Source organism: Halichoeres trimaculatus, unplaced genomic scaffold, assembly GCF_033239565.1.
Source record: "Halichoeres trimaculatus isolate MK-OKI-2021-1 unplaced genomic scaffold, fHalTri1.1 fHalTri1_scaffold_10, whole genome shotgun sequence".
In the NCBI taxonomy this organism is placed as follows: domain Eukaryota; kingdom Metazoa; phylum Chordata; class Actinopteri; order Labriformes; family Labridae; genus Halichoeres; species Halichoeres trimaculatus.
In genome coordinates, this window is record NW_027437187.1 from 10,358,665 (window position 1) to 10,384,194 (window position 25,530).

A 25,530-nucleotide genomic window follows, 5' to 3' on the forward strand; every position below is an offset into this window, starting at 1 on the left:
TTTTACCTGTTTCTGTATAATTAATGCCCAGAAATATCCAGACTCAGGGACAAATGACATTTTATTCACTTACAGTAAAAACTCAATTAAATGTTGTTGACACCGAAAACCTGAAAAACTACTTTTTGTACCAAGAAAATTCACAACAGGAATTGATAAGGGAATCGATAAAGAATCAGATCAATAAGCAGAATTGATAAGGGCATCGGTATCAACAAAATCTCATTAATTCCCATCCCTATTTTAGACTGGAGGATGCAGCTTGGTTTTTACCAATAAAGATATAATTTTAAGTCTAGAAACAAAGTAATGGACATGTCTACTCCTTAGCCGAACAGAGTCTTTTATTCTGGCAGCAGAACTGAGTCAGAACCCTGTAGTGCATCATATCCTGTGTTTGACAAGAATCTAATCTAGACTCAAATTAGAAAAGGACAGATCTACAGACAGCATTAAATTAACTCCTCTGGTGTAAGACTGTCAACACCACCATTTCTAAGATATACCTATTCAAATCTGCATTCTCCTTTAACTTTCTGCAGGAAACGAAAAGTCAGATTTCCATTACAAGACAAAATGTCAGAATTCTACTGTATTAGGAGGAGAAACATCTTGAATGTTTCAAAACTAAGTCTGAGATTTCATTACCCTGGGAAACAGTTTCATTCATTTAATTGTTTCCTTTAATATCAAAGTTTGTTTCAGAATGATCCTTTTTTTTGAAGTGCTGATACACAGAAGCTGGGCTAACCAGACGTCTAGACTGTAATTTATTCCTGCCTGCATTCAGCCTGATATCGCAGCGTGCTCTCTGGGTCAAAAGTTGAGCAGCAGAAGAGAAGTCACTTATGAGAAAGAAGAATGTGGATCATGTTACTCCTGGAAAGCAAAGCTGCTGAGGCCACTTCACAGACACTAAAGAAGCTGACCTGAACCAAAATGTGAAGCCCTCAGAGATATGGGTCAGAGCTGAAGCACTACTGGTTCTGTGTGCAGGAGAATAGTGTGGACTGTTTCTGCTGTACATGCTTTTAACACATCTGCTACTATGGAAAGAACATCCATGCAGCTATAGGAAAAAGTGAATAACACTGATGGAGAGAAACATCTGCAGACTGATGATGTGGTTTCATAACATCCGCTGGTTCCAGATTAAACAAACACGCCTCACACAGACCTCGTGTCCTTTGGCCGTCTACCTGACTTGAATGAACATGTTTTTTCTGCGCTGATTCCCTGACATTAATTCTCTGTGAGTGTGACATTCCTTGAGGTCCAGTGAGCGCATGGAGGAGACAAAGGAGGAGTGAAAAGTAAACAAAGCCTGGAGGATGATAGAGAGCAAGGGGAGAAATGAATGAGGATGGATGGATGGATGAAACTGTGACCACAGGAGGGAGGGAGTCAGGAGGGCTGGTGGAGAGGATTGAAGAAAAAAGCTTAAATAATGAAATATGAACAACATTCACCCCTCTTTCTCTCCACCACCTGTACACCTTCTATCAAAGGATATATTAAGGTAGAACCATACAGCTAAGCTTTTCCATAGCTTAAGAATAAAACCATACGGCTGTCTGACAGGATTAGTGACGCCTCTGATTAAAAGAGCACAGACGGAGTAAGAAGGGCACAGTGTTCTGTATATTTTAGCGTTTCTGAAGTGCCACAGTGAAAAGTGATACCTCGCTGGCTTGAGAACACTTCAAAGTATTTTGACTTGCTAATTTTCACCATGTCGTGTAATGTTCCAGCCAAGTCTCCTTGTTAATGCTTGTTGTATTCTTACAGGAGCGACAGTAAGGTCAGACGGAAAGCATTAAGGAAAGCAGAAACCCTGCTCTGTCTCTGCCCTCCACCTGTGCAGGAGGAACGTGAGCGCATATTGTCCAGCTGGGACGGAGCAGCCAGTGAAGGCGAGATGGACCCTGTGCTCCTCTGGTCCCCCCATGATAGCTTTAAATGATTTACAGCTCAAGCAATACCTATTTGTCCCACACTGGTGTTTTAGTTAACCTTATTTCAGCCTCTGTCTGAGACACTTTGTTTTTGCTGCTGTCTCTTTAAGCTCTCCACACTCCACAAACCCCTTCTCTCTGATTGGTCAGCCCTCTGGAGGCCTGTTGAGGACAGTGCTATGGGCAGATCTTGGTGTTTGAAGTCCACCTCTCCAATGTTTCATGACTCAGTTCCGAGACTATGAGGTAATATTTGTGCCATCAGAAATCAGATACTGAATTTGAATAAAAATATTAAATTTGAAAAAGCATGATGTATAATTTAATTTAACTTTAATTTTAAATTAAATTTGTAATAGAATTTATTTTTTTAATTGAACTTGAAAGTGTACTTAAACTATAAAAATTCAACTTTTTTTATACCTTAAATAAAAAAAAAAAACAGAAAAATTTAACTCTTCTCCCGACAGGCACAAGATAACATAATGGTCATGCCACTCTGAATTGAAATTGAATTGTAAAAACTGAATCTGCCTTTTGTACATTTAAATTAAATTCTGTGTTTTTGAATTTAAAGTATAAAAAGAGTTGAATTTTCATAGGTAAAATACAATTTCAAAATACTTAAAAAAAATAATTCAATTTCAAAACAATACATCTCGCTACACATCATGCTTTTTCAAATTCAATATTTTAATTAACATTCAGTTTCTGATGGCACAAATATAACCTTATACGAGACCCTTATGTGATGACCTCATCATTTCGGTAAATCTCATAGAGATGAAAGATTTCATGTTGTTTAGAACAGACCATTTGATCAGTTTACAGATTCAGAGATTTCTACGCCATAATGAACATTTAGGGGTTTAAAACCTGCATAGATTTAGTATGAACACCCAGCATTGTTCATCAACATCCATCTTTAAATTATGAAAGGTAGAATACCCCCTCTTTAAGACATGGAGACAAAAGGTTGGCTTGAAGTCTCACAAGCATTCAGGAAGTTCTAATGAGTTGTTTAATATTGAGGCTCCATCCTGTGCACACAAATGTATCTTCACAACAAAAATAATTTCTAACTCAAAAGAGAAAAGGAAACATAACTGTAGTAGAAAGAGGAGCACTGACCTTCATCGTATCTCTGCTTGGGCGCACTTCCTGGTGATGCACTGGGCACACCCTCATACAGACCCTCTCCCACAAAGTCTGTGTAAAAAAGCATGAAGGACATGACGGCCATCCAGCTGCAGAGCTGGGCCACACACAGCTGCCTCATCACCCGTGGGACGTGACAGTAGCTCCTGTAGATGGCTGGAGTCATGGACCAGCAAGTCCTCAGCAGGCACAGCAGGGGTCCAGACTTTAGCAGTCTCAACTTGCACTTGATCAGATAGCAGCAAGAGCGAGGCACACCACAACGACCGGCTTCTACTGTGCCAACCCCTGAATCCAGTAAAGATGCAGATCCAGCTAAGCCACTGCTGGAACACGACGGTTCCTCTGACACCTTCATGGTGATGAGCACACTGGAGATGAAGATGAAGATGAGGAGAGAAAAGAGGCACTCTGCCTGGCCTCCCAGATAAACAGAAAGCAGGCCACGACTCCAGTCCAACGCAGGCAACAAATAACCCACACAGCCTCCCAAACTGACCATGAAGGAGAACATGGCGAAGGCTTGGCCACAGTCATCCTCGTCCCGATACAGGTCCGACAAAAGAGCCTCCAGAGGTGTGAAGCACACTTGTCCACAAAAGTCAAGGAGGCCCACCCCGAGGATCAGGAAACCAACCTGAAGCAGATGGCACCGGAAAACAGGATTCACTTTTTTAAAATCAAATTCAAAACTTTTTAAAGACCTAACAGTAAAAACTATGTTTTGCACGGCAGAAATAAAGACAGTTATATAAGTTTGATCAATTTTTGAAATGTTTGAAATCCTTTGCAAGTCGCCTCATAACCAGATTTAAAGATCTGACTCATGACATTCTCTGACTTTCACTCTGGGTAAAGCGGCTAAGAAAGCTACATTTGTGAATTATGGTATAGCTCAAGAACATCTCTTTATTCTAGTGCTTTGTTTGTGGAATTCACCAAATGGATAATCCCAAATAATAACACCTGTCCTACCTGGAGTGTGTGCCCACCCCAGGCAAGGCGTGCAGCCAGGACATCAGCATGCGGGATAATGATGAGTGCCAGAAGGACTCCCAACGACAGCAGCCAGATGAATGGACGTCTCCTGCCATAACTACTGTTGCATTGGTCACTGGCTGAGCCAATCAAAGGGATGAACAAGAGGCCGAGCACGGGGCCAATACCTGTGAACAGAACCAGAGAGGAAGTCAGAGACAGCACCACCAAACAGCAGCGGACAAGGACTGAGGAGACAGAGAAAACAGGAGAAACTCAGAGAGGTGTGTGTGCAAAATTAGAGTTTACAAATGCATGGCTGTAATTTTTCATGCTGACTTTGTCAAACTCATCAAATTGGCTTCATTCTACTTCTTGAAACTTGTACCTATAAAATCTTTGGTTTGTATCGGAGGCTCCCCACACTTTTATTATCCAGTTGTCATTTCATCTTCTTGTGTTTCAACTTATCCTTACTGCTGCTTTAACATGGCATCAATCTGCATGTACCCTTTCCCTGACTGCTCATGATGGCTGCTACAGATGGCCTGTTGCCTGAAGGTACCAGGCATTAGCTCTGGCTCTACATGTGGTCCAGTCTAGATAATTAGAATACCCCGTAGACACACATACATGTCTAAATCAAAAACTTTGAACTATTTCACTCATCAAAGGCACATTGAGGAGTTGTTATTAACAGAGTAGCATAAGTTGGTCTTTATCGTAGACTGAGATCCATGGATGTAGTTTCCATGGCATTAAAAATGTCTTCCTGAGTTTTGAAGCCTACTATTGGCAGGAGACATACTGGAAAAACTTGACTTGACTTTTCTCTGGTTTAGAAGGAGAGGGAGAAGTAGAAGAATAGGAATGGGAAGGAGAAAAAAAAGTAGGAGGAGAGGAAGAAGGAGGGGAATGGGAAGAAGGAGAAGAAGAAGAAGAAAAAGAAGGAGAAGGAAGACGAGAAAAAGAAGAAAGAGTAAAAGAAGAAATAGAAGAAGAAGAAGAAGAAAAAGAAAAAGAAGAGAAAGAAGAAAAAGGAGAAGAAGATAAAGGAGACGTAGAAGAAGAAGAAAAACAGAAGAAAAAAGGAGGAGAAAAGGAAGAAGCAGAAGAAAAAGAAGAAGAGGGGAGGAGGAAGAGGAGAAGAAAAAGAAGAAAAAGGAGAAGAAGATGAGAAAAGGAAGAAGCAGAGGAAAAAGAAGAAGAAAAATGAGAAGAAGAGGAGGGGAAGAAGAAGAAGAAGAAGAAGAAATAGAAGAAGAAAAAGGAAGAAAGGAGGAGTAGGAAATGAGGAAGAAGCAGAAAAAAAAGAAGATGTAGAGTGCTGAGAAATATACATATTCCTAAAGCTCACAGCTTCTTCACTGATGGTAAACAAGTGAGTGTTTCAGTCTAGTCTTTCACTAGTTGTTAAAGTATTAACAAAAGAACAAAAAATGTTTGATCTGTTTTAATAATTTCTATGTTTCCACAAAATACCTGAGGTGACTTAGTGTAATAACAGTATCAGTGAGAACAGATTAATTTAAGAAACACATCAACATGTGCAAAAAGGTCTAATTGTCTACCAGTCAGCCAAATGATGTTTCTTGCTGTTTTGTTTTGTTTTGTTTTTTTTCATTTTTGGGGTCACTGTTCCAAAAGCACCGCTATGTTTATAGGTTACAAGCTGAAAGTTTGGGAGACTCCAGTGCTGAATATTGCTTAGCATTCCCATTTCTACACACTATACTTTTAATGTTTCTAAATGTTATAACAGACACTGTTCTTTTGAACATGCTTGCAAAAACAGGACTCAAAGAATACTTCTTGTTATATAAACCTAACCATACAGCACTCCAGTGCCATTAGAGGCCAAATCCTGGGTAGCAAAGAAGCCTGACTGAATTCCACCACTAAAACAAAGGCCATTTGTGGTCCCCACTAGTTGTGCGTTTCTGGTGTCTGATAAGTACTTCAACCACGAACACAGAAGAGATGGTAGGCAATTTGAGAAAGACAGATAAGGACGACTGCAGCCAGCAGTCAGCACCTCCACCACATTTCCTCCCTCGACAGCTGTGGAGGCCCGTCAGAGAAATGCTCACCAGCTACAGCTGGAGGACTCACTGTACAACATGTACTCTCTCCCCCTACTCAGTAGCTGTTCTACTTCCTGAAATAAAGTACGCTACACGTGCTTTCAAGCTTCTGAAAACCAGGCATGCAGCTTTCCAGCTCTGTTTACTTACACTAGTGCACAAATCAGCATGTTAACCTGGACACACACATTACATATGATACCTCCAGCCTGAAATCACCCAAGATGGCAAAAATAATGGATACCTCATTGTCATCTGGACCGTGGGATAAATGAAGTAACAACTGGAGCCAACATGTGGCCAAGAATAAAAGTAGAAAACAGCCGTCTGAGAACCTGACACTGCTTGCTTTGGGAAATGAGCTTTTACACCCCACAGTTACAGTATCTGACTTCATTCAGTGAACACTCAGACACTCCGTTACATTACAGCAAAATGAGAATCAGATTGAGTGCATTTTCCAGATTGTCTCACAAAGATGGCTATTTGGGGAGAAATCAACAATAGAACCAATTTTCTTCACATCTCCAGCTGTAGTTATAAAAAGGAGAAGCAGAAGTGTATGTTTGTTCATCTTTATACTTGAATAGACACTTGTGTCATCCTCACGGAGCCTTTCAGTTCGGTAAAGCTGTAACTATCATCTGTAGAGTCACAAGACAATGTTTCAAAGAGGAGCCTTTAGTGAAGAGCATGTGAAAGCTATTTGGGCTGACAGGATAATGCAACTATTCACATTGCTCACCAGTAAACTTATTTACAGTGTACAGATATATATACCATATACTAATGCTAACTGATTGATCCGCATGCCTCTGATTTGTTAGCATGTAGACTGGGCTTTTAAAAACCTGTCTAAGAGGTCACATCAGTAAGGCTGACCCACAGTTTACTGTCAGGCTGAAGAGTGTGAGGGCATAATTACACAGCCAGACACTACATTGAATTATATGTTAGCCAGACATAATGGTGTGGTCATCAGATACATACCCTCTCCAGTGTTTGTGGTGTGTGTGCAGTCTTGTGCACTACAGTATATACACACCACAAAGTGAGAAAGGTTTTTTTTTTCCTTCCAAGTTTTACATAATATTAACATGATATCAGCTAACTGTATCTTTGGTTTTAAAAATGTAGACACTGTTAATCTTGGCCAGCGTTTGTGTTTAAAGACAATCTTCTAAAAGTCTTTATAAATAGTCTTTTAAACACAAATTGACAAACAGCCCACAGTCTTGACTGTATAATATGCTCAATGACTCTATTATCCCCACATAAGAGGAACATTGTGAGCTGTACTTCAGTGAGTAGATGAAGCAGCGGTTTGTGTGGTCTCACTGACTCACAATACAACACCTCAGCACAGCCCAGTTTAAACCTGAAGTGATCAAGTTATAGCCGGGAAAAACATCAAAAAGAGGATAAACATTCTGAATTCATACACACAATGCTTGCGTCATGCCTGTCTGCAACTCAGTAAACACTTTTTGTTTTAGGGCAACCTCTTCTATGTAGCTGCAACCTTATTTTCAGGTCACTGTCATTAGAATGTGGACTCACTCCTTAATTCCTCCACGCGTATTTTACCAGGGAGTGGTGTTCAATAGAATGGTTACAATGATTTTGAATAGGGATGGGCAAGTTGTTGACAGTTGATGGGATTTAAATGTTATGTATTCAAAGTACATAGGTAAGAAGATCCCGTACTCGGTAAGAACTGGGCAAGTACTGGAGTCCGTATCCATCCCAATATCAGCTTTTTTCCAAGTCATTGGTACTCGCGATAGCTGCTGATACCAGCAGACGATACTCAAAGCATAAAAAAGGAAAAAAAAATCATGCGCCAAGTTAGCGCTCCTCACAAGTAGCTGCTGCTACTTGTTGCAGTTTACCACCATAGCAAATGTGCATCAGGTCCTGTTCAGACAACATGAATGAACCAGGGAGAGTTAACATTTGAACAGTTTTATTTTGCACTTCAGTTAAATTACAAAAAGACTCTGACAGTTGTTAGACTGTGCTGTCTTTACTCAGAATTATTCACTGTGAATTGCTGCAACCTTATTTTCAGGTCACTGTCATTAAACCATAGACTCACCTCTTCATTCCTCCATGCGTATTTTACCAGGGAGGGGTGTCCAATAGAATGGTTCCAATAGTTTTGAACAGGGATGGGCAAGTTGTTGACAGTTGACAAAACTTATAAGTTACGTATTGAAAGTACATAGGTAAGTAGATCTGGTACTCGGTAAGTACTGGGCAAGTACTGGAGTCAGTATCCGGCCCAATGTCAGCTTTTTTCCAAGTTATTGGTACTCGCAATAGCTGCTGATACCAACAGACGATACTCAAAGCATAAAAAAGAAAAAAAAAATCATGCGCCAAGTTAGCGCTCCTCACAGGCAGCTGCTGCTTCTTGTTGCAGTTTACCACCATAGCAAATGTGCGCTAGGTCCTGTTCAGACAACATGTTTGAATCCGGGAGAGTTAACATTTAAACAGTTTTATTTTGCATTTCAGTTTATTTAAAAAAATAATAATCTGACAGTTGTCAGACTGTGCTGTTTTTGCTCAGAATTGTTCACTTTGAATTGCTGCAACCTTATTTTCAGGTCACTGTCATTAAACCACAGACTCACCTCTTCATTCCTCCATGCGTATTTTACCAGGGAGTGGTGTTCAATAGAATGGTTACAATGGTTTTGAACAGGGATGGGCATGTTGTTGACAGTTGTTGGATTTGAATGTTATGTATTCAAAGGTCAAAGGTAAGAAGATCCCGTACTCGGTGAGTACTGGGCAAGTACTGGAGTCCGTATCCATCAAAATATCAGCTTTTTTCCAAGTCATTGGTACTCGCGATAGCTGCTGATACCAGCAGACGATACTCAAAGCATAAAAAAGAAAAAAAAATCTTGCACCAAGTTAGCGCTCCTCACAAGTAGCTGCTGCTACTTGTTGCAGTTTACCACCATAGCAAATGTGCGCTAGGTCCTGGTCAGACAACATGTTTGAATCTGGGAGAGTTAACATTTAAACAGTTTTATATTGCACTTCAGTTTATTAAAAAAAAATAATCTGACAGTTGTCAGACTGTGCTGTTTTTGTTCAGAATTATTCACTGTGAATTGCTGCAACCTTATTTTCAGGTCACTGTCATTAAACCACAGACCCACCTCTTCATTCCTCCATGCATATTTTACCAGGGGGTGGTGTTCAATAGAATGGTTACAATAGTTTTGAACAGGGATGGGCAAGTTGTTGACAGTTGACAGAACCTATAAGTTCCGTATTGAAAGTACATAGGTAAGTAGATCAGGTACTGGCTAAGTACTGGGCAAGTACTGAAGTCGGTATAAGGCCCGTATCAGCTTTTTTCCAAGTTATTGGTACTCACGATAGCTGCTGATACCAGCAGACGATACTCAAAGTAAAAACAAGAAAAAAAAATCTTGCGCCAAGTTAGTGCTCCTCACAACTAGCTGCTGCTACTTGTTGCAGTTCAACACCATAGCAAATGTGCGTCAGGTCCTGTTCAGACAACATGAATGAATCCAGGAGAGTTAACATTTAAACTGTTTTACTTTGCACATCAGTTTATTTAAAAAAATAATAATCTGACAGTTGTTAGACTGTGCTGTTTTGAATTGCTGTGAATTGCTGCAACCTTATTTTCAGGTCACTGTCATTAAACCACAGACTCACATCTTCATTCCTCCATGTGTGTTTTACCAGGGAGTGGTGTTCAATAGAATGGTAACAATGGTTTGGAACAGGGATGGGCAGGTTGTTGACAGTTGACAGAATTTAAATGGCATGTTTTCAAAGTACATAGGTAAGTAGTTTCTATACTTGGTATCAGTGAATACTTAAGGGAGTACTTGTACAAGTATCGGTGATACCTGAATATGACAAACTGGTTTTCTTTTTATTCTATTTTTCCTAGGCGTCTATTTTTCTAGCTGGTAAAACATAATTTCTTACCACAACCAAGGCCTTGTTTATACTTCTGCATCAAAATGACATTGTGCCTTCATTGCAGCTCTGCATGCTCTCTTCAGAGGCAGAAGCCTATACCAAGCATTCATCTCCTCACAAATGGAACTACCACGTCAAAATGACACGGACTGCAAGCTCTGTTTCCTGTATTTACAACAATCTCTGCATTCCCAACTGTACATTCATCCCCTACGACATCTGCTCTCATTCATTGCTTGTAATAGTTGCTGTATGATCAAAAGGAATACTTATAAGGTTCTTTATCACAATCAAAATCACTGTGACAAAGCAAGCAGAGCCACACAGACATATCAGCGCAGAAGAACACAGCACTAAAACGTGTCAGCCTCCATGGAGTAGGGTTAATATTTTTAAGTTAAGGTTTCCAACGTATTTTTGCAGATCATATCAACTTGAAATTCTGTGTTGCTACAACAAAAAAAGAGCAAGTAGTTAAACCAACTTAATTTATTGCTTCAAAGGGTCACACCTAAATAAATTAAGTTCTCTGAAATGAAGTCAATAAGTTCAATCAACACAACTTAAAAGGTCAGATGAACTAAATATTTGAATTAATTTCAAATCAACATTTTGAATCAATCCAACTAAAAGCTTTCAGTTGTTTCAATTCAATAAACTGCAAAACCCAAAAGGAAAAACATGGATGAGGAGGGAGGGTGCACATGAGACCCTGCTGCACATTGAGATGCGGGGTCTGTGCTCCATGGCATGGACCTGCTGGCTGTCGGTAGTCCACGGCGCTGGCTGACAAGCTGGCTGTGCTCTACAGCATAGGCTGCCTGTGGCCCACGGCAGTGAGGGCTCCAATTAAAATACTCTCTCAGGAATGGTAACTTGAAGATAACTGAAGACAAAACCCAGTTTGTCATTTCTGATCATAATTTTAGCACATCAACACATCTTATTTATTAACATATAAAACATTATACATGCTTTAAGGTACACGGTCCATGCCATATGGGACACAGAAAGCCTGTGCTCTTGGAAAGATAACAACCTTCCAGGGTCAAATATCCACTGCATCTCCTCCTCACTTGCGGTCAAAATTAAGTAAAAACTATAGGCTGTAAAGTAAACTTTACAAGTAGGCATAAACTTAACTTAACTTAAGACTATTAGTTATACTTACTTTTTTAGTGCAATTATTTTCCTAGATTCTTGTAAGCAAGCTTAACTTGTCAATTTTTCCAGTGCAATAAAGTATAAAAACACCTCGTCAGATTTCTTAACTTGTGTAAATATTAAGTTGAAACAACTGAAATCTTTAAGTTGCACTGATGCTAAATGTTGATTTGAGAAGAATCAAATTTTTAGGTTGATTTGGCTTAAACAGTTGTGTTGATTGAACTTACTAACTCCATTTCAAAGAACTTAATTTATTTAGGTGTGACCCATTGAAGCAATAAATTAAGTTGGCCAAACTGTTTTTTTTTTCAGTGTAGCTAAATCAAGGTTATGCAATACTACAAGAAACCAATATAGATCTTTCCCAAAAAGTTTAAAACTCACACATTGTTTTTCTTTATCTCTGTTTTCTGGCTCCCTGTTAGCAGCGCATAATAGTATTCAAACCCTACATTCAAAGACTAGTTTAGACAAAACAGAGGAGCAGTAGCTTATAACGAGCAGATCATCATTATTTGGTTTAACTGACTGATATTTCTGATGCTGATTATCGAGGGTGACTACACAAATAACTAAAACACAATCCTAGTTTTTTAATCCACTGATGAAGTAGTAGAAAGCATGAAACACATTGCTTTGAATAGCTGAAAATTTGTGTCTCAAGGCAAAGCAAGGAAGTATATGAGATGAGCATTTCCTCATTTACTCACAAAGCAGCTGTAACAACCTGGATACTAAATATGTTGTTTGATCTTCTTCCAGTGAGGAAGACCCTGGAAAATAACAAACTGACCTGCATAGGACAGCAGCCAGTATATTAGCCATCATCTGCCATAACTACTGTTATGGAAGGATGAAGAAGAGCCTTATCAAAACCTTTAAAGTCACATAACTCATAGCTGCTCTGCATTTCCAGAGTGCTGTAAAGTGATGTCAATGAACAGAGTGTGACAGTATTTTCCTTGCCCCGTTGCTACCATGAAATTAGCGTTTAACTACCACCTTTACAAATATAATAATTATGCAACGGCCATAATTATGTTTTCACAGCCCAAATAGGAAAAAAAAAGATTGAAGCCCTCGAGCAGTGTAAAGCTTCCCAGTAAAATCTCCACAACAAACAACTTTGCTTTCACTGGACCAGGAAGGATACAAGAAAGGACAGGCATAAAACCTGTTTATATAAACACAACTCTCAGTCTGAATCAATTTAAAATACTCCTTCCAGACAAATGAATAATGTTACATTTGTGCTATGGCTTTAATTAAGCTGGCACAAACAAAGAACTAAGTATGAATGTATTAAAGCTTGTTTTAAAGCTTGTGTCATTAAGCAGAGTGTTGCACTCAAGGGGATCTGAACTCTTGGACAAGAAACATAATTGTGGTCAGTAAACAAGCCACAAAGGGAATCAAATTAACAGATTAAAGAATATAGAAGAAATAGATAACAGTAGGAAGAAGCTGCCTGTAACCAGAGCCCCTTCTTGTGGCTGTTATCGGACCCGTACCTAGCACCATGGTCATGTAGCGCTCCTCCACTCCAGCCTCGAGCAGCAGTGGGGGCACGTATGTGATCCCAGCTGCCACGCAGATCTCCAGGCCACAGGTCAGGGAGTTCAGCAGGACGAGACGCCACTGAGACCTCCATCCAGGCATATTTACAGGGGCTGGATTGCCTTTCTTCCCCTCTGGGACGGCCACTACTGGGGGCAGGGGAGGAGGGAGGCACCCGGGCAGGGACGAGGGGGTGAGCTTGGGGAGGCAGATGGTGCCCCAGTGGGACCAGAGGGCTGTCGGGAAGGGACAGCAGCACAGACACGTGGATGTCTCAGATGGCCTGGGGGATTCATCGTCCTGTGAGCATTCTGGATCTGAAGAAGTGAGACAGAAAAAAAAAGTTTCAACAACTTTTGAACAGCTAAAATATGGCACACAGCTCTACACTCTCCTCACAACATCTCAGACTAATTTTTCTTTTTTTTTCTCCCATTACTGGTCTGGCTCAGCAATGCAACCAGAACCCAGGTGAAGAATGCAGGAATGACCTGTTGAGCAGCTCCTTTAAACATTCACTGACATCAGAATCCAATCAAAACAGACTCCAGCATATTTTCAGGAAACAAGGAAACAGCAGCGACAGTCACGAGGCTGATATTGATACATTGTCAGCTCCACCACCAACAGATTCAGGACAGCAGGAACAACAACAGGCGGACATAGGAGATGAGTCAGCTGCACAGACGTGGCAAACACACCAAGTCATTTGCCAAGAGAATTCTTCTTCCCCCTGCTGCTTTGCTCATCTTTTTTTGTCTCAAAATCATGCTGGTTTGAAATATCACTCTCTGAAAAAGGAGTCTGAAGGTCTAATTTCCATCTCTTTCCGTTCTACTTATTCTTTTACCATAATAACAGTGTTATTAGTGGGAGGATCTAAAACACAGCCTTGCCTTTGCCAACCCTTCCATTATTCTTATTATTCAGCTCCCTCTCATACACACACACACACACACACACACACACTCACACGAGTCTGCCCTCAAAAAGATTACTACCATTGTTCAGCTCTGTGTGCAGGAGACAGTTTTAGCACCTGCACAGAAGTGTCAGGAGAAAGAGACGTTGAGGCAGGAGGTAAATTAAGACAAATCTAAGAGGGATGATGTTACACAGCAGATTTTAACATGCTGGGCCTGTCGCCTGGGTACTGATAACCAGTTCCACATTTCCAAGATTTGCGGATTCGATAAGGCACATGTATTTTGGTTCCACTTAACGGTATCTTGCAGCAACATACATTTTTCAGGATTAAACCTCAGGGAGAATTCTGCTCCTCAGAAAGTTCGTCTAACTTTTCTTACATTGCAACATATGTGATGTAGCATGTCAACAAGGTCGTGAGAAAAGGGACCCGACAGACCACAACAATCAATAAGAAGGTTATCTGAGATTTGTCTCCTGTTAATGAAACATCCCCGCCTCAGCTGTGGCAACATCTCCTCTCAGGTTCAGATCACAACACCGTTTGCATTTAGATAGAGGTAAACCATTCATGTCCACAATTATTTCAAACATATTCTAGTTGAATAAGAGTCCAGAGAACTTCCCTCCACCCTGGGTTCATACAATAAGTCTCTGTAGGGCAGAAAGGGATAAATTACACTAGGGGTGGGACCATTTGCTATTCTCGTGATTTGATTCCATTACAATTTTTGGGGTGCTGATTCTATTTGAATTGCAACTCTTCGATACTGTTTGCTTTTTTAACAACAGAACATGTGAAAAAGTTAAATGACCACGATAATGTCTACAGACTACATCAGGAGCCATATTTTCCAATAAAATGCACATTACGTGAGTCAGAGAGAAACATTTCACCTTCTGCTGGAGTAAAGTGTAACTTTTTTCCAATACAGTTAAAAAACAATACTGAAATAAAAAAATTGACTTTGAAAAAAAAAAAAAGATTTTTTTTGACGAAAAATCCCCATTTTAAAATTGGCAAAAAATCCTAATGTATCGACTTTTGATTTTTTTCTCCCACCCTTAGATTACACTATATAGAGATTATAGATTAGATTAACCCTTTATGTTACTGTTGAGTCAGCAGAAATGAGGTATGCCAAATGAATTATGTTTGTCTGCAATATCTTTCGCTCCAAGATTTTTTGATCTTCTTTCATGTATTTGAATAATTTGGGTTTGTAGTTTTCTTTGATCTATCCTCATAAACAATTAATTTTTCAGAAAGAAAAAAAAACACCACAGAGTGTAATTTTCTCAGTAATAAAGGCAAGCTAACTTCTTGTAATATCCATGGGGATGGGTACCTTTCACATTTGAAATGATACCGTACTGATGCCCGGTACCTGGTAATCGGTATCAGTACTCAACGGTACCAATTTTTGGTAATTTTTTGTGTTTATGTGGTAAAAAATATAAATTTGTCTAATAATAAAATCTAATTTTTCTCAATTTAACATATTTTTCTTAAATATATAACCTTGCAATGCTGTGTTCATATCCAGCACGGAAAACCACCTACTCTTCCATTCCCTCACAGTCACAAGGGCACAATTAGGTACCTATACATGGTACCTTTTGATTTTATGTGAATCGGTACCTGATACTTTTGACTGAATTTGGTCGGTACCCACAAAAGTACCTAATTCAGTACCCATCTCTAAATATCCACTACATTTCTACAAAGAAATGAAATCAGAAAAAAATCTAAACAGAACTCAGCCATAGCTTTCAGCAAAATGACAGACAATAAAAATCACTGTTATTTTATAAAACACTACGTTGACCCATAAGAACAGCCTCCTTGTTATTTTCTGCTCATTGACACCTGCACTTCAACTGGATATTCTTTCCATGATAGCAGCTTATATTCTCCATTTCATGCAATAATAACAATGATAAAGGCAGCACACATGGACCCTCAACTTTGTTGATAGTGTCAAACATGATTTTAGTCTCTAAAGAGGGGGCATTGCGCTCTCTCATATTTTAAACATAGATATCAAGCAATGCCGAATGTCCATATTGAAGTGTGCAGGTTCTCAAAGCATCACATATGTTGTAGAAATACCCGAATCTGTCCGTAAACTGACCAAAACTGTAAAATCTGAAAATAGCACAGGATCTTCCCAGCTGCTGAAAAGATGAGGTCATCTTATAAACCTGATTGGTTTGTAACAAGTTGGGAGTGGAGGGGCTGGCCTCATCATCACATCAAGGTCTACACCCTAAACGGCCGGCCAATCAGAGGAAATGGGGTTTTGTGGTGGAGCCTTAAAGATACAGCAGCTAAAACAAAGTGTTGGGGACAAATGCTGATTTAAGGGTTTTAAAACACTAGTGTGAGAAAAAAAAAGGATTTTGGCTACAACAGGGATACCATTTAAAAATGCAATCACAAAAATGATATTGTTAGATAAAACAACCCCATCACTTGGGAAGTATTCAGAGACATTTACGAAGAGAAGAAACCATAGGATGGAGACATGTCCTCTTTGAATATTGTGTTTCTGATTCCTGGAGCAAAAACAAAAAGTAGAACCCAGATTTCCATTGTCGTCATCATCCTCCACTGAGGTGTTAGTTCTTCTTCAGCAGAGGGAAAGAGCAAGAACAGTCAGAACAGCCGCAAAAACAGAAACAACAAGGTGCTATATTTGCATTCGGTGTGAATTTTCTCTGCCAATGCCGCCCATCTGTTCTCTGCCAGTAAGCAAATTGAATGTCATCATTTCTAACAAGACTTGTGTAACCACGGAAATGTGCTCAGCTCAGTAAGTGATCTAATCTGATTCATGCAGCATCCTAGGGAAACATATCTTCTGCTGTTTTTATGTTAGGTAACATGTTGCAAATGTGCTGGCTAAGACACAGAAAAGGATATGAATAACTATTTCTCAAGAATCCACACATGTTTAGGATATTGTGACATGTAGCTTCATTCGACGACTTAGCACTTGTCCTTACATATTACTGTCACTTACGTAAATCACTGCCAACTCGAGGCTTACAGTGCCTGTCTTAACTTCCTTGTGCTTGTCACATTATTGTGATGAAAAATCAGCTATGCCATCAGGGTTCTCCAGCACGCATTCTGCCTCAGCTTGGTTTTTATGAGTCTTTTGATACTCAGGCTCTTGGAGAACCTGCGGGACAAAGCGACAGTGTGAGCAGGCTGGACGTAGCAGGGGCTTGGGTCCCTGAGAAAGAGGACCATTTCACACCCGTCAGATCTTATTCCCACCCAGCCTGGGCACACTGAAAGACACCCATCAGGGGACCAGCCTTTAGCCCTGCAGCCTGTCTGGCCGCAACAACCCCCTACCAACATACTCTGTGTGTAAGTAAATGTACAATGCCCTCCTCCTCCTTCCTCGTCCTGCATTTTTTCCTCATCCTTCCACAACCCCTGAGGTCAGGCCTGTCTCTGACCCGCATTCTAAGAGGAGCCTTTTGACATATCTGCCCATGACTGGTTATGCCTTTATAGCCGTGGCTCTCAGTGTGAATGCCCCAGCTGACTCTCTGTCAAACGTTCTCACTGAAAACAGAAGGGCCCACAGTGGCAAAAATAGAGAAATCTGATTTGTCCACCCTAGCAGCCACAGTATGTCTGGACGCCAGCCAAAGAGAAAGTCAGATTCCAGGGTTTTGTAAATTGGATGGCTGCTGAAGTCTTGACCCGAGTGGCAACAGCAAGTGAGAATCAGGACAGATGTGAGGGAGGAGGATGGAGGACAGAGAAGGAGAAGGGGGGGGGCATATGTCAATGAAAGTCAGACTGAAACTAGAACAACATATTAACAAGATCTTCACATGGGGCCTCAAACACCAAGGTCTGCCTTTAGCTTTGCCCTCAACAGGCCTCCAGGGGGCTGGCCAATCAGAGGGAAGGAGGTTTGTGGAGAGAGGAGTCTTGAGCCATGTCCACACATAGCTAGGTATTTTCAAATATGAGTATCCCCTTCTCAGGGCTTAAAGTGGAAAAAAATCCTGAGCCTGAAATTCTGAGATCCAATTTTTAGTGTCAATAAGCGCTTAAAAATGTGTTTTAGCTCATTAAAACACAATAAGAGATTATATTAATAAGAGCAAATAAAAGATCAGATGGTGTAAATAATTCTCATAATCATCCAACTATTTTCTTGTTGCTCAAAAGTTAAAGGAAAAAAAATGATGACAAATACACACTAGAACAGTCTGTGGTGTCATATATTGTACATTGAGAAAAAAAAAGACAAAACTAAAAAATCCTCTATAACGCTTCTATACATTTTACAAGAACTGCCAAAGCCGTTTTGTCCTCTGCTACTTTTCTGCATAGGCGTACAATAAAGGAGCATACGCGGACTATCAATTCGCATACCCGATCAGTGATTGAAGCAGGGGCCTCGGTGGTGGCGCTGGTTCCAGCTATCGTCATCGTGTGATGAAGTGAACGGACAGCTACGATATGGCTCGGGCGAAGCTCGTGGCGAGGAAAAACTTTTTTGCCGCTCGTTGCGTATATTTGCTTCGTGGAGCATACAACACAGAAGCTAGCCCCTGCCTCTCGAAGCTTTCGGCACCGGCTTCCAAAGGGCTTTCCACTGCTGCCCACCTCATCCATCCACGCCCATCGCCATTTATTTTTAACGCCTATGTCCACTAGTGAAATGTCCTCTCCTGGTTTCATGAAATGTTGCTCCATGGTGGCGTTAGCTGCTGAGTAAGCTAACTCGCTGTGACAGGAGAAGTTTGCACGCGCAGTCAAAACCTCTTGACACACAAAAGACCCGCCCCTGTCAACTTTTAATTGGCTGATATGGTGTTTGGTTGAACTGTATACAGGCAATCCTTCAATTGTATTGGTCAAAAACTCACAAGTCTTTACCAAAGCTGTAGCGAGCTTTGCTTATTTATGAGATTTAAATAATTATGTATAATTTTTTTTTTTTAAGGGGGAGACTTCCTCACGCCGGAAGACTTTAAGCCCTGCCTTCTTGTTCGTTTTTAAAAATACTTTTGTCCACACACAGTGGGCAAATTGGCCAACAAGTGGGGCTCAAGTAGGGATGGGTACCGAATAAGGTACTTTTATAGGTACCGACCAAATTCTGTCAAAAGTACCGGGTACCAATTCATGGAAAATCAAAAGGTACCATGTTTAGGTACCTAAATGCATCCTTGTGACTTTGAGGGACTGGAAGAGTAGATAATTTTCCATGCTGGCCACAAACACGGCATTGCAAGGTTATATATTAAAGAATAAATATGTGAAGTTAAAGAAATTAGAGATTTTTATTGCTACTAACTTTTATTAAATTGACGTTTTTTATCACATCAACACAAAAAAGTACCGGAAATTGGTACCGTTGAGCACTGATACCGATTGCCAGGTACCGGGCATCGGTACCGTATCGGTTCAAATGTGAAAGGAACCCATCCCTAAGTGACGTACAGCTGTGGTTTCCTGTGGATGACGGGTGTAAACATATAGAAATGCGGTTTCCCAAATACCCATCTGTGAGTGGACAACGCCTTAAAGAGACAGCAGCTTAAATGAAGCATTTTAGACAGAGTGAAATCAGGGTTTTGAAATGAGATAGACATTTTAGAGGGCTGTAAATCACCAGGGACTGTATAAAGCCTAGAAAAAAAGCACAATACCCCCTCTTGAAAGACAGCACTGATTCTTCAGTGTGCACTGCTTGTGCTGTTCACCGTCTCTGAACAGCCTTGGAGACACTAACACATGAACATGTTAGGCCAAAGCTCTCACCATCACCTAATGTGTTTAAACACTCCAGTCTGAGCAGCCCAGTGAGGGGAGGTGGTGTTGGTAGGGGGCTTCTTTTGTCAGCTCTCCCACAGCTCCATTACTGAGCTCCATTCAGCTGCAGGCCCCCTTAAAAACAGCTCTAATGACTCTGAGCGTTTTTTGTACAATACAAAACAGGCTTTGTGTACATTGTGCTAGGGAGAGAAATGTGATACAGTAAGGTATCAAGTCTATTTCCAAGTCCTCTATGAACACACGGTTGATATGGATGGTAGGATACAGAGGCTGTGTGTGTGGTGTTGGGTGGGCAGAATGGAGGTGGGGGTCTGTCCCTGCAGACAGCAGGGTTTGGAAGCAAAAAGAGGAAGGAATTGCTCTGGGATGACATCAGAGCCACAAGCACAGTCACGGCTGTGGCTGCAGAAACCTCAGCAGGAGGGTCTGGCTGTGAGTTTGGCTCGGGCTGAATGGATGCAGCACCGTGGTCGTCCTGCACATTGACAGACCCGACTGTGTGCATGCAGGGACGGCAGGACCAGCTTTTCTGCTGCTTGCTTTCCTGGAAAACGTCCTCCTAGCTCTTCTGCCCCGCACTCTCAACAGCACAAACAAGTTAGGATGAGGCAACCTCTAATGAATACTGCTCCACTTGTAATGCTGCCATAATATAAAAACCTCAGCGCCATGGGAAGCGCCAGACACTGAGGGGAAACAGACAGATGAGAATCTGTCTCGACACAACCCTCTGCAAGTCCTCAGATGACACCAAGGTCTCTACCTGGAGTCACTTTCAGGGAACAATCACCCTCAGTAAAAGGTTGTGCATTCACCCACTGTCCGTTAGTGTTTTACTTTGTATATCTAGATAATTTTTTACACATCTTCTACCTGCCTCAAAATGTTCATTTCCTTGTGTATAATTCAAATTTACTGGTCGGACATCAATACACGTGTCAGATGTTATCACTTCCTCCTACTGAACTGAGCATGCTTCTGCTTCCTATTCCTCAGCCCCTTTGCATACACATAGATAATTCACCTGCCTTTGTAGTCAGACAGACAGCTTCTGTTGTACAAACCTGACAGCTGAATTACTGATATGCTTTTGTCTCATATGGGCAACATAATGTCTGTTTGCATTGGAAATATATGCATATCAGGAGTTGAACGGGTCTAGTCTAAATGAGCTTCTTGTCAGCTCAGCCTCCAGTCAACTCAGATCTCACCAGAAACTTTGTATGCACACACTTTCAGGTCATTTAGAGTGACCAGTAAACCTGAGCAATCTTCTGAGACCTCGTTGACACAACATTTCATCCAAAAACATAGTGAAAAACATCTGTGTTTACGTGGAAACACTGAGGGACTGGAAATGCTGTAGTAAGCATGACAGGCCTGTAGTTGGCGCTATAACTATCTTGTACAGACGCTGCTTTTGGTAGATCCCCTTCTAAAGTAGAACTGAGCTGATCATCTGGTGTATTGGGGAATACTAAGAGCAGAAGTGGAGCAAGAGATGCACATTTTGTTGAAAGACAGTCAGAAGATTCAGTAGATTGTTCAACAGAAGCACAACATGGCAGTCCGTGACTAGGGATGGGTACCTTTCACCTTTGGTACCGATTCCCGGTACCTGGCAATCTGTATCGGTACTCAGTGGTATCTATCAATTTGCGGTACTTTAGTGTGTTTATGTGGAAAAAAATGTCAACTTGTTAAACAATAAATTGTAAATACTTTTCAATTTAACATATTTACTCTTCAGTATGTAGGGTTGTAGTGCTGTGTTCATGTCCAGCATGGAAAATCACATACTCTTCCACTCCCTCAAAGTCACAAGACTGCATTTCAGCCGCGTTTCCACCAAGTAGACCGTTTCAGTTCGTCCCAGTATGGCACGCATTTCGTAGCGTTGCCACTGACTTATCCTGGTACAGATCCCCAAATAACCGAAACAAGAGACAAGCCGTCCCACTTTTTGGGACCCTTACGTAAAGGTGCCAGACTGAACCGATCTGCTCTCGGAAGGTGGAGCTACAACACTGCAGACCGTTGATTGGTTGAAAGAATCATCACTTACCCCGTGACAACGGCTGCATTTCTCAAGGTGGCACACAGACTTCTCTGAAACAAAGCTTGATTGTTCTTTGTATTAAAGAGCTACATGCCAATCACAGAGAGGACGAAATGCTGGATGTCTTCCATCTATGCTCTTTGTTTACTGTGTCGCGTTTTTCTTCTGCGTTGGATTTAATATCGGGGTACACTGTGTTGCGCTGCTACGGGGTCACGCAATTATTCAACAAGAGCGGTGTGTGACTTCAGCATTTCTGCTAACAACACCACCTTACTGTTTTATAAACGGAGTCTGCAGTGTTTCAGAAAAATTACACTCTGGACACCATTTTGGAAAGTTTGTGTCAATACACAAGGCTAAAACGCAACACTACTTTTGCGTTTCACCCTAAAACTGTTGCCGTGTAAATGGCCCCAAGGTCTTAGAGAGTCAGAGAGTCTGAAACCAGCGGCAAAACCCTGGTCTAGATATATGAAGCCTATGCAGAAGTACTCCAGACTACAGTTCCTTGAGGTTCCCTTGCAAGGCTGGTTGCAGAAACACCAGAAATCATATACACACCAAGCTAAAAAAAAGACTATTTTTGCATCAAAAATAAACATTTTTACAGCCCGCTTTAAAAAACAGCTTGGCTCTGAATAGCTTATTTCTCCTTTAGCACACACTGTACGTGGCTGAATTTCTTCGTTTGCACACAAGCAAACACATCAGTGTCCATTTGCAGAGTCGATAAGATAGATATATATTTCATCCTGATTATAGGAGATCCAGCTTGGTGTCTGGGTTCTGTCTAAACCTATCAAGATTTTGTTTCACATAGTTCTCTTTTCTTCCAAAAAGATCTAGATTTAAGTTGGGATAACAGTCCTTCCATAACTCAGGGATACTTTGTCTTTCTCTGTGTAACCCTTTCCTTTATTCACTTGTCGAAGCTGTTCAGTATCTTTTTCTGACCTTTCATTATGGTTAAAAAACAGAGTAAATTTCCTTGTAATCTTTGGAAGATACTTGGTAAATAAACGCTACTCTGATTCTGATTAGTCCATCATCAGACCTCTGGCCGCCTCCATCCAAACGTCTCACTTCCTTTTGTTTTTGACAATGGAAAACACAGACCATGTTTGACTGCTACAATAAAAACTTTAGTGTTTGATTTGTGTTGGGCCTCTCCCCTTTAAAAGGCAGCTCTGACTTTGTTGACCCTACCCCCAAGCCTGTAATCTTTAGCCAACATCCGTCAGTGTGACCCCTGACCCTGCCTTTCACTGTGAATCATGTGACGGACCTAACATTTCAAAGCTGTCTGCTGATATTCTCCTCCTGTACTGTCCACCTCCCTGGTTAAATGAAAAGTCCACCTGTCACTGGTTATTTTTTAGGACTGCCAGGGAAAGAGGTGCGATTCAAAGATATATTTCTTGTAATGTGGCAGGAAAGACAACCTAGTCCTACTTTGAAGGGTCTAATAACACTCATCTCAGTGCCAAAATGTGAAGTCCTCATTCCATCCCGGCAACTAATTAAAAGGATGACTCAGAAGAAATCCCTGAAGTTTAAAGACCCAAAAAGATGACAGGAAACTAATAGTTCAAGGCCCCTGAGAGAACAATGTCATCAGTGTCGTCAAGACTTATTATAGTGAGTTGATTTATCATCCGTATAAAGGAAAATCTGTGAGGTCTGTGTCTTGTCGCCTGTTTCATGTGCTGCTGTGTTTTCTGCTTGATTTTTCACAGCCAGTTTGAGCATATTACATAAAACTGGAGCTGATACATGTTGCCCTTGATTCATAAATGACTACATGAAAAAGACAGAGGGGAAGAATCAGACCAGAATAAGCATTCAAGGGATGTCTAGTGATTTCTGAAATGTTGAGAATACAGGAAACTCAAGGCCACTCAGCAGAGTAATCACAGGGATTGTGATCCGCATCATTTAAAGGCCCAGTTATATCCAGGAGGGGGCTAAGGACGAGATCACAGTGGTAAAGTGTACCTCGCTTAACCAGATTGTTTGGCCAGTTTGTCCGCAAGTGTGCCGTGCTTGAGCACGGTTCACCTTTCTGCTTTGGCATGTTTTGAAGAGGTGGGCTTCAGGCTGGTTCACTTTCTGCACAACCACACGGACATAAGGGTATGATTCATGACGATCGTTGCGACCGCTCCTCTCGACAATCGTTTTAAACAATAGCAGGGGTGTAAAGCCACGTTTCCACCAAACTGGTTTACATCAGTACAGTTTGATATGGGTACAGGTTGGGTCCGTAAAGCCTGATCCTGTTTGCGTTTTCACAGCCAACAGTGCCCCCTTGTGGTTGGCAGCATGTAAGCCAGATGCCAATAGCTGCATCAGTTTCATTATAGCGTGACGCTATAGCAGCGCCACACTGTGTATCCTCTTCACATATCAATCGAAAAAGAAAATCGTGACACGGCACACAAAGAGTATCTATGGTAGACATCCAGCAATTTGTCGTCTTTGTGATTTCCATGTGGCTCTTTGTTACGAAGCGCAATCAAGCTTTGTTTCAGAGAAGACTGTATGCTGCGAGGAGAAATACAGCCGCTGTTGCACTGTAAGCGACCATATTTTCGACAAATCAACAGTCTGCAGGTTTGCAGCTCCACCTTCTGAGATCGGATCGGTTGGCACCCCTACGGAAGGGTCCCAAAAAGTGGGATAGCTCGTCTCAGTTATTTGGGGATCTGTCCCAGGATTAGTCGGTGGAAACATCATAAAATACTGTGATGAACGGAACTAAACTGCTTGGTTGAAACAGTGTATAGGCTTCTGTGCTAAAAGGGGCTATGCAGACCTGCACTAAAGGGGGCAGAAGTATACACCAGGTTTTAGAGAACGGAGTTGCTGTTACTGCTGCTGAGACTGGCAACACAGAAATACCAAAATACCCTTTTTGAGAAAAAAAATCAGACTTAAAAAATTGGTGTAAAAAAGAATAAGAGCCTCATAATATTGACAAACACATGGAAACACACATCACACTTATTAAGGTCATGTACTGTATTTTCAGGGAGTTTTAGTGTGTTGCATGGTTTTCAAACCCAGGGCAGCCTGAACTTCCGTCCACACACACACACACACAGGAGAATGAATCCAGCAGGAGCTCAGGGAGTGACTGTTATCATTTTGGCCCATGCAAATCACACAACAATGAAAAGCAGCAGAGTTGAGCAGAGCAGCCTCTTGTGAGTCAATGTGGCTGATAACGTGTCTCCCTGTGGTCCGAGGTACTGAAAACCTATTGTGTCAAGGTGAAAGGGCTAATGGGGAGGGATGCAAACGCTAATGAGTTTTCATTCAACCATGATGACGCTTACATTTAGTTAACAGAGAAGTCAGGATTGTTGAAGGATTCATAAACAAACTCCTAGTTAGTGTAAGAATATGATCAATGCGACATACAAACACATGGTGAGGATGAAGAAGTCATGATGGAGTTAGAGAATATTTGGATTATTTTAAAACACAATGCAATTTCATTCTAAATTTTAGTCATCAATAAACCTTTTTGTAAAACTTGATGTAACTCTCCCCATGAAGGCCGGTTAGCTTCTTTTTCATAAGAATTGACAATAAGTATCTTGAGTACATCCTTGTAAAAGTGATGAAAGCGTCACATTGGAGCTACTTCTACAAAAACCCTGCCTAAATCAGAGGTTAAACCAAAAAGAAATGACTGACCTTTCACTGACATTGGCACACACAATACAGACATACAGTTTTATTTAATACGCTACACTGAGCCCATCACTTTCAGAGGACGTTTATCACGCTTGGCTGAAGACAGCCCCTAAAAATCCCACATGTGCTGCCTTTGCTGTTATA

The 25,530-nt window shown here is 41.1% G+C and overlaps 1 protein-coding gene across 1 annotated transcript in view; it reads right to left on the reverse strand.

The window, feature by feature from the left end:
- Positions 1-25,530, reverse strand: part of LOC141797117 (solute carrier family 45 member 3) — a 48,503-nt gene that overhangs the window by 5,230 nt on the left and 17,743 nt on the right. Inside the window, exons 2-4 of the mRNA XM_074678545.1 lie at positions 12,832-13,194; positions 4,089-4,279; positions 3,087-3,750 (exon numbers count right to left, since the gene is read on the reverse strand). Coding sequence (XP_074534646.1) covers positions 3,087-3,750; positions 4,089-4,279; positions 12,832-12,979 — 1,003 coding nt within the window. The 5' untranslated portion in view covers positions 12,980-13,194. The remainder of the gene's footprint in view (positions 1-3,086; positions 3,751-4,088; positions 4,280-12,831; positions 13,195-25,530) is intronic.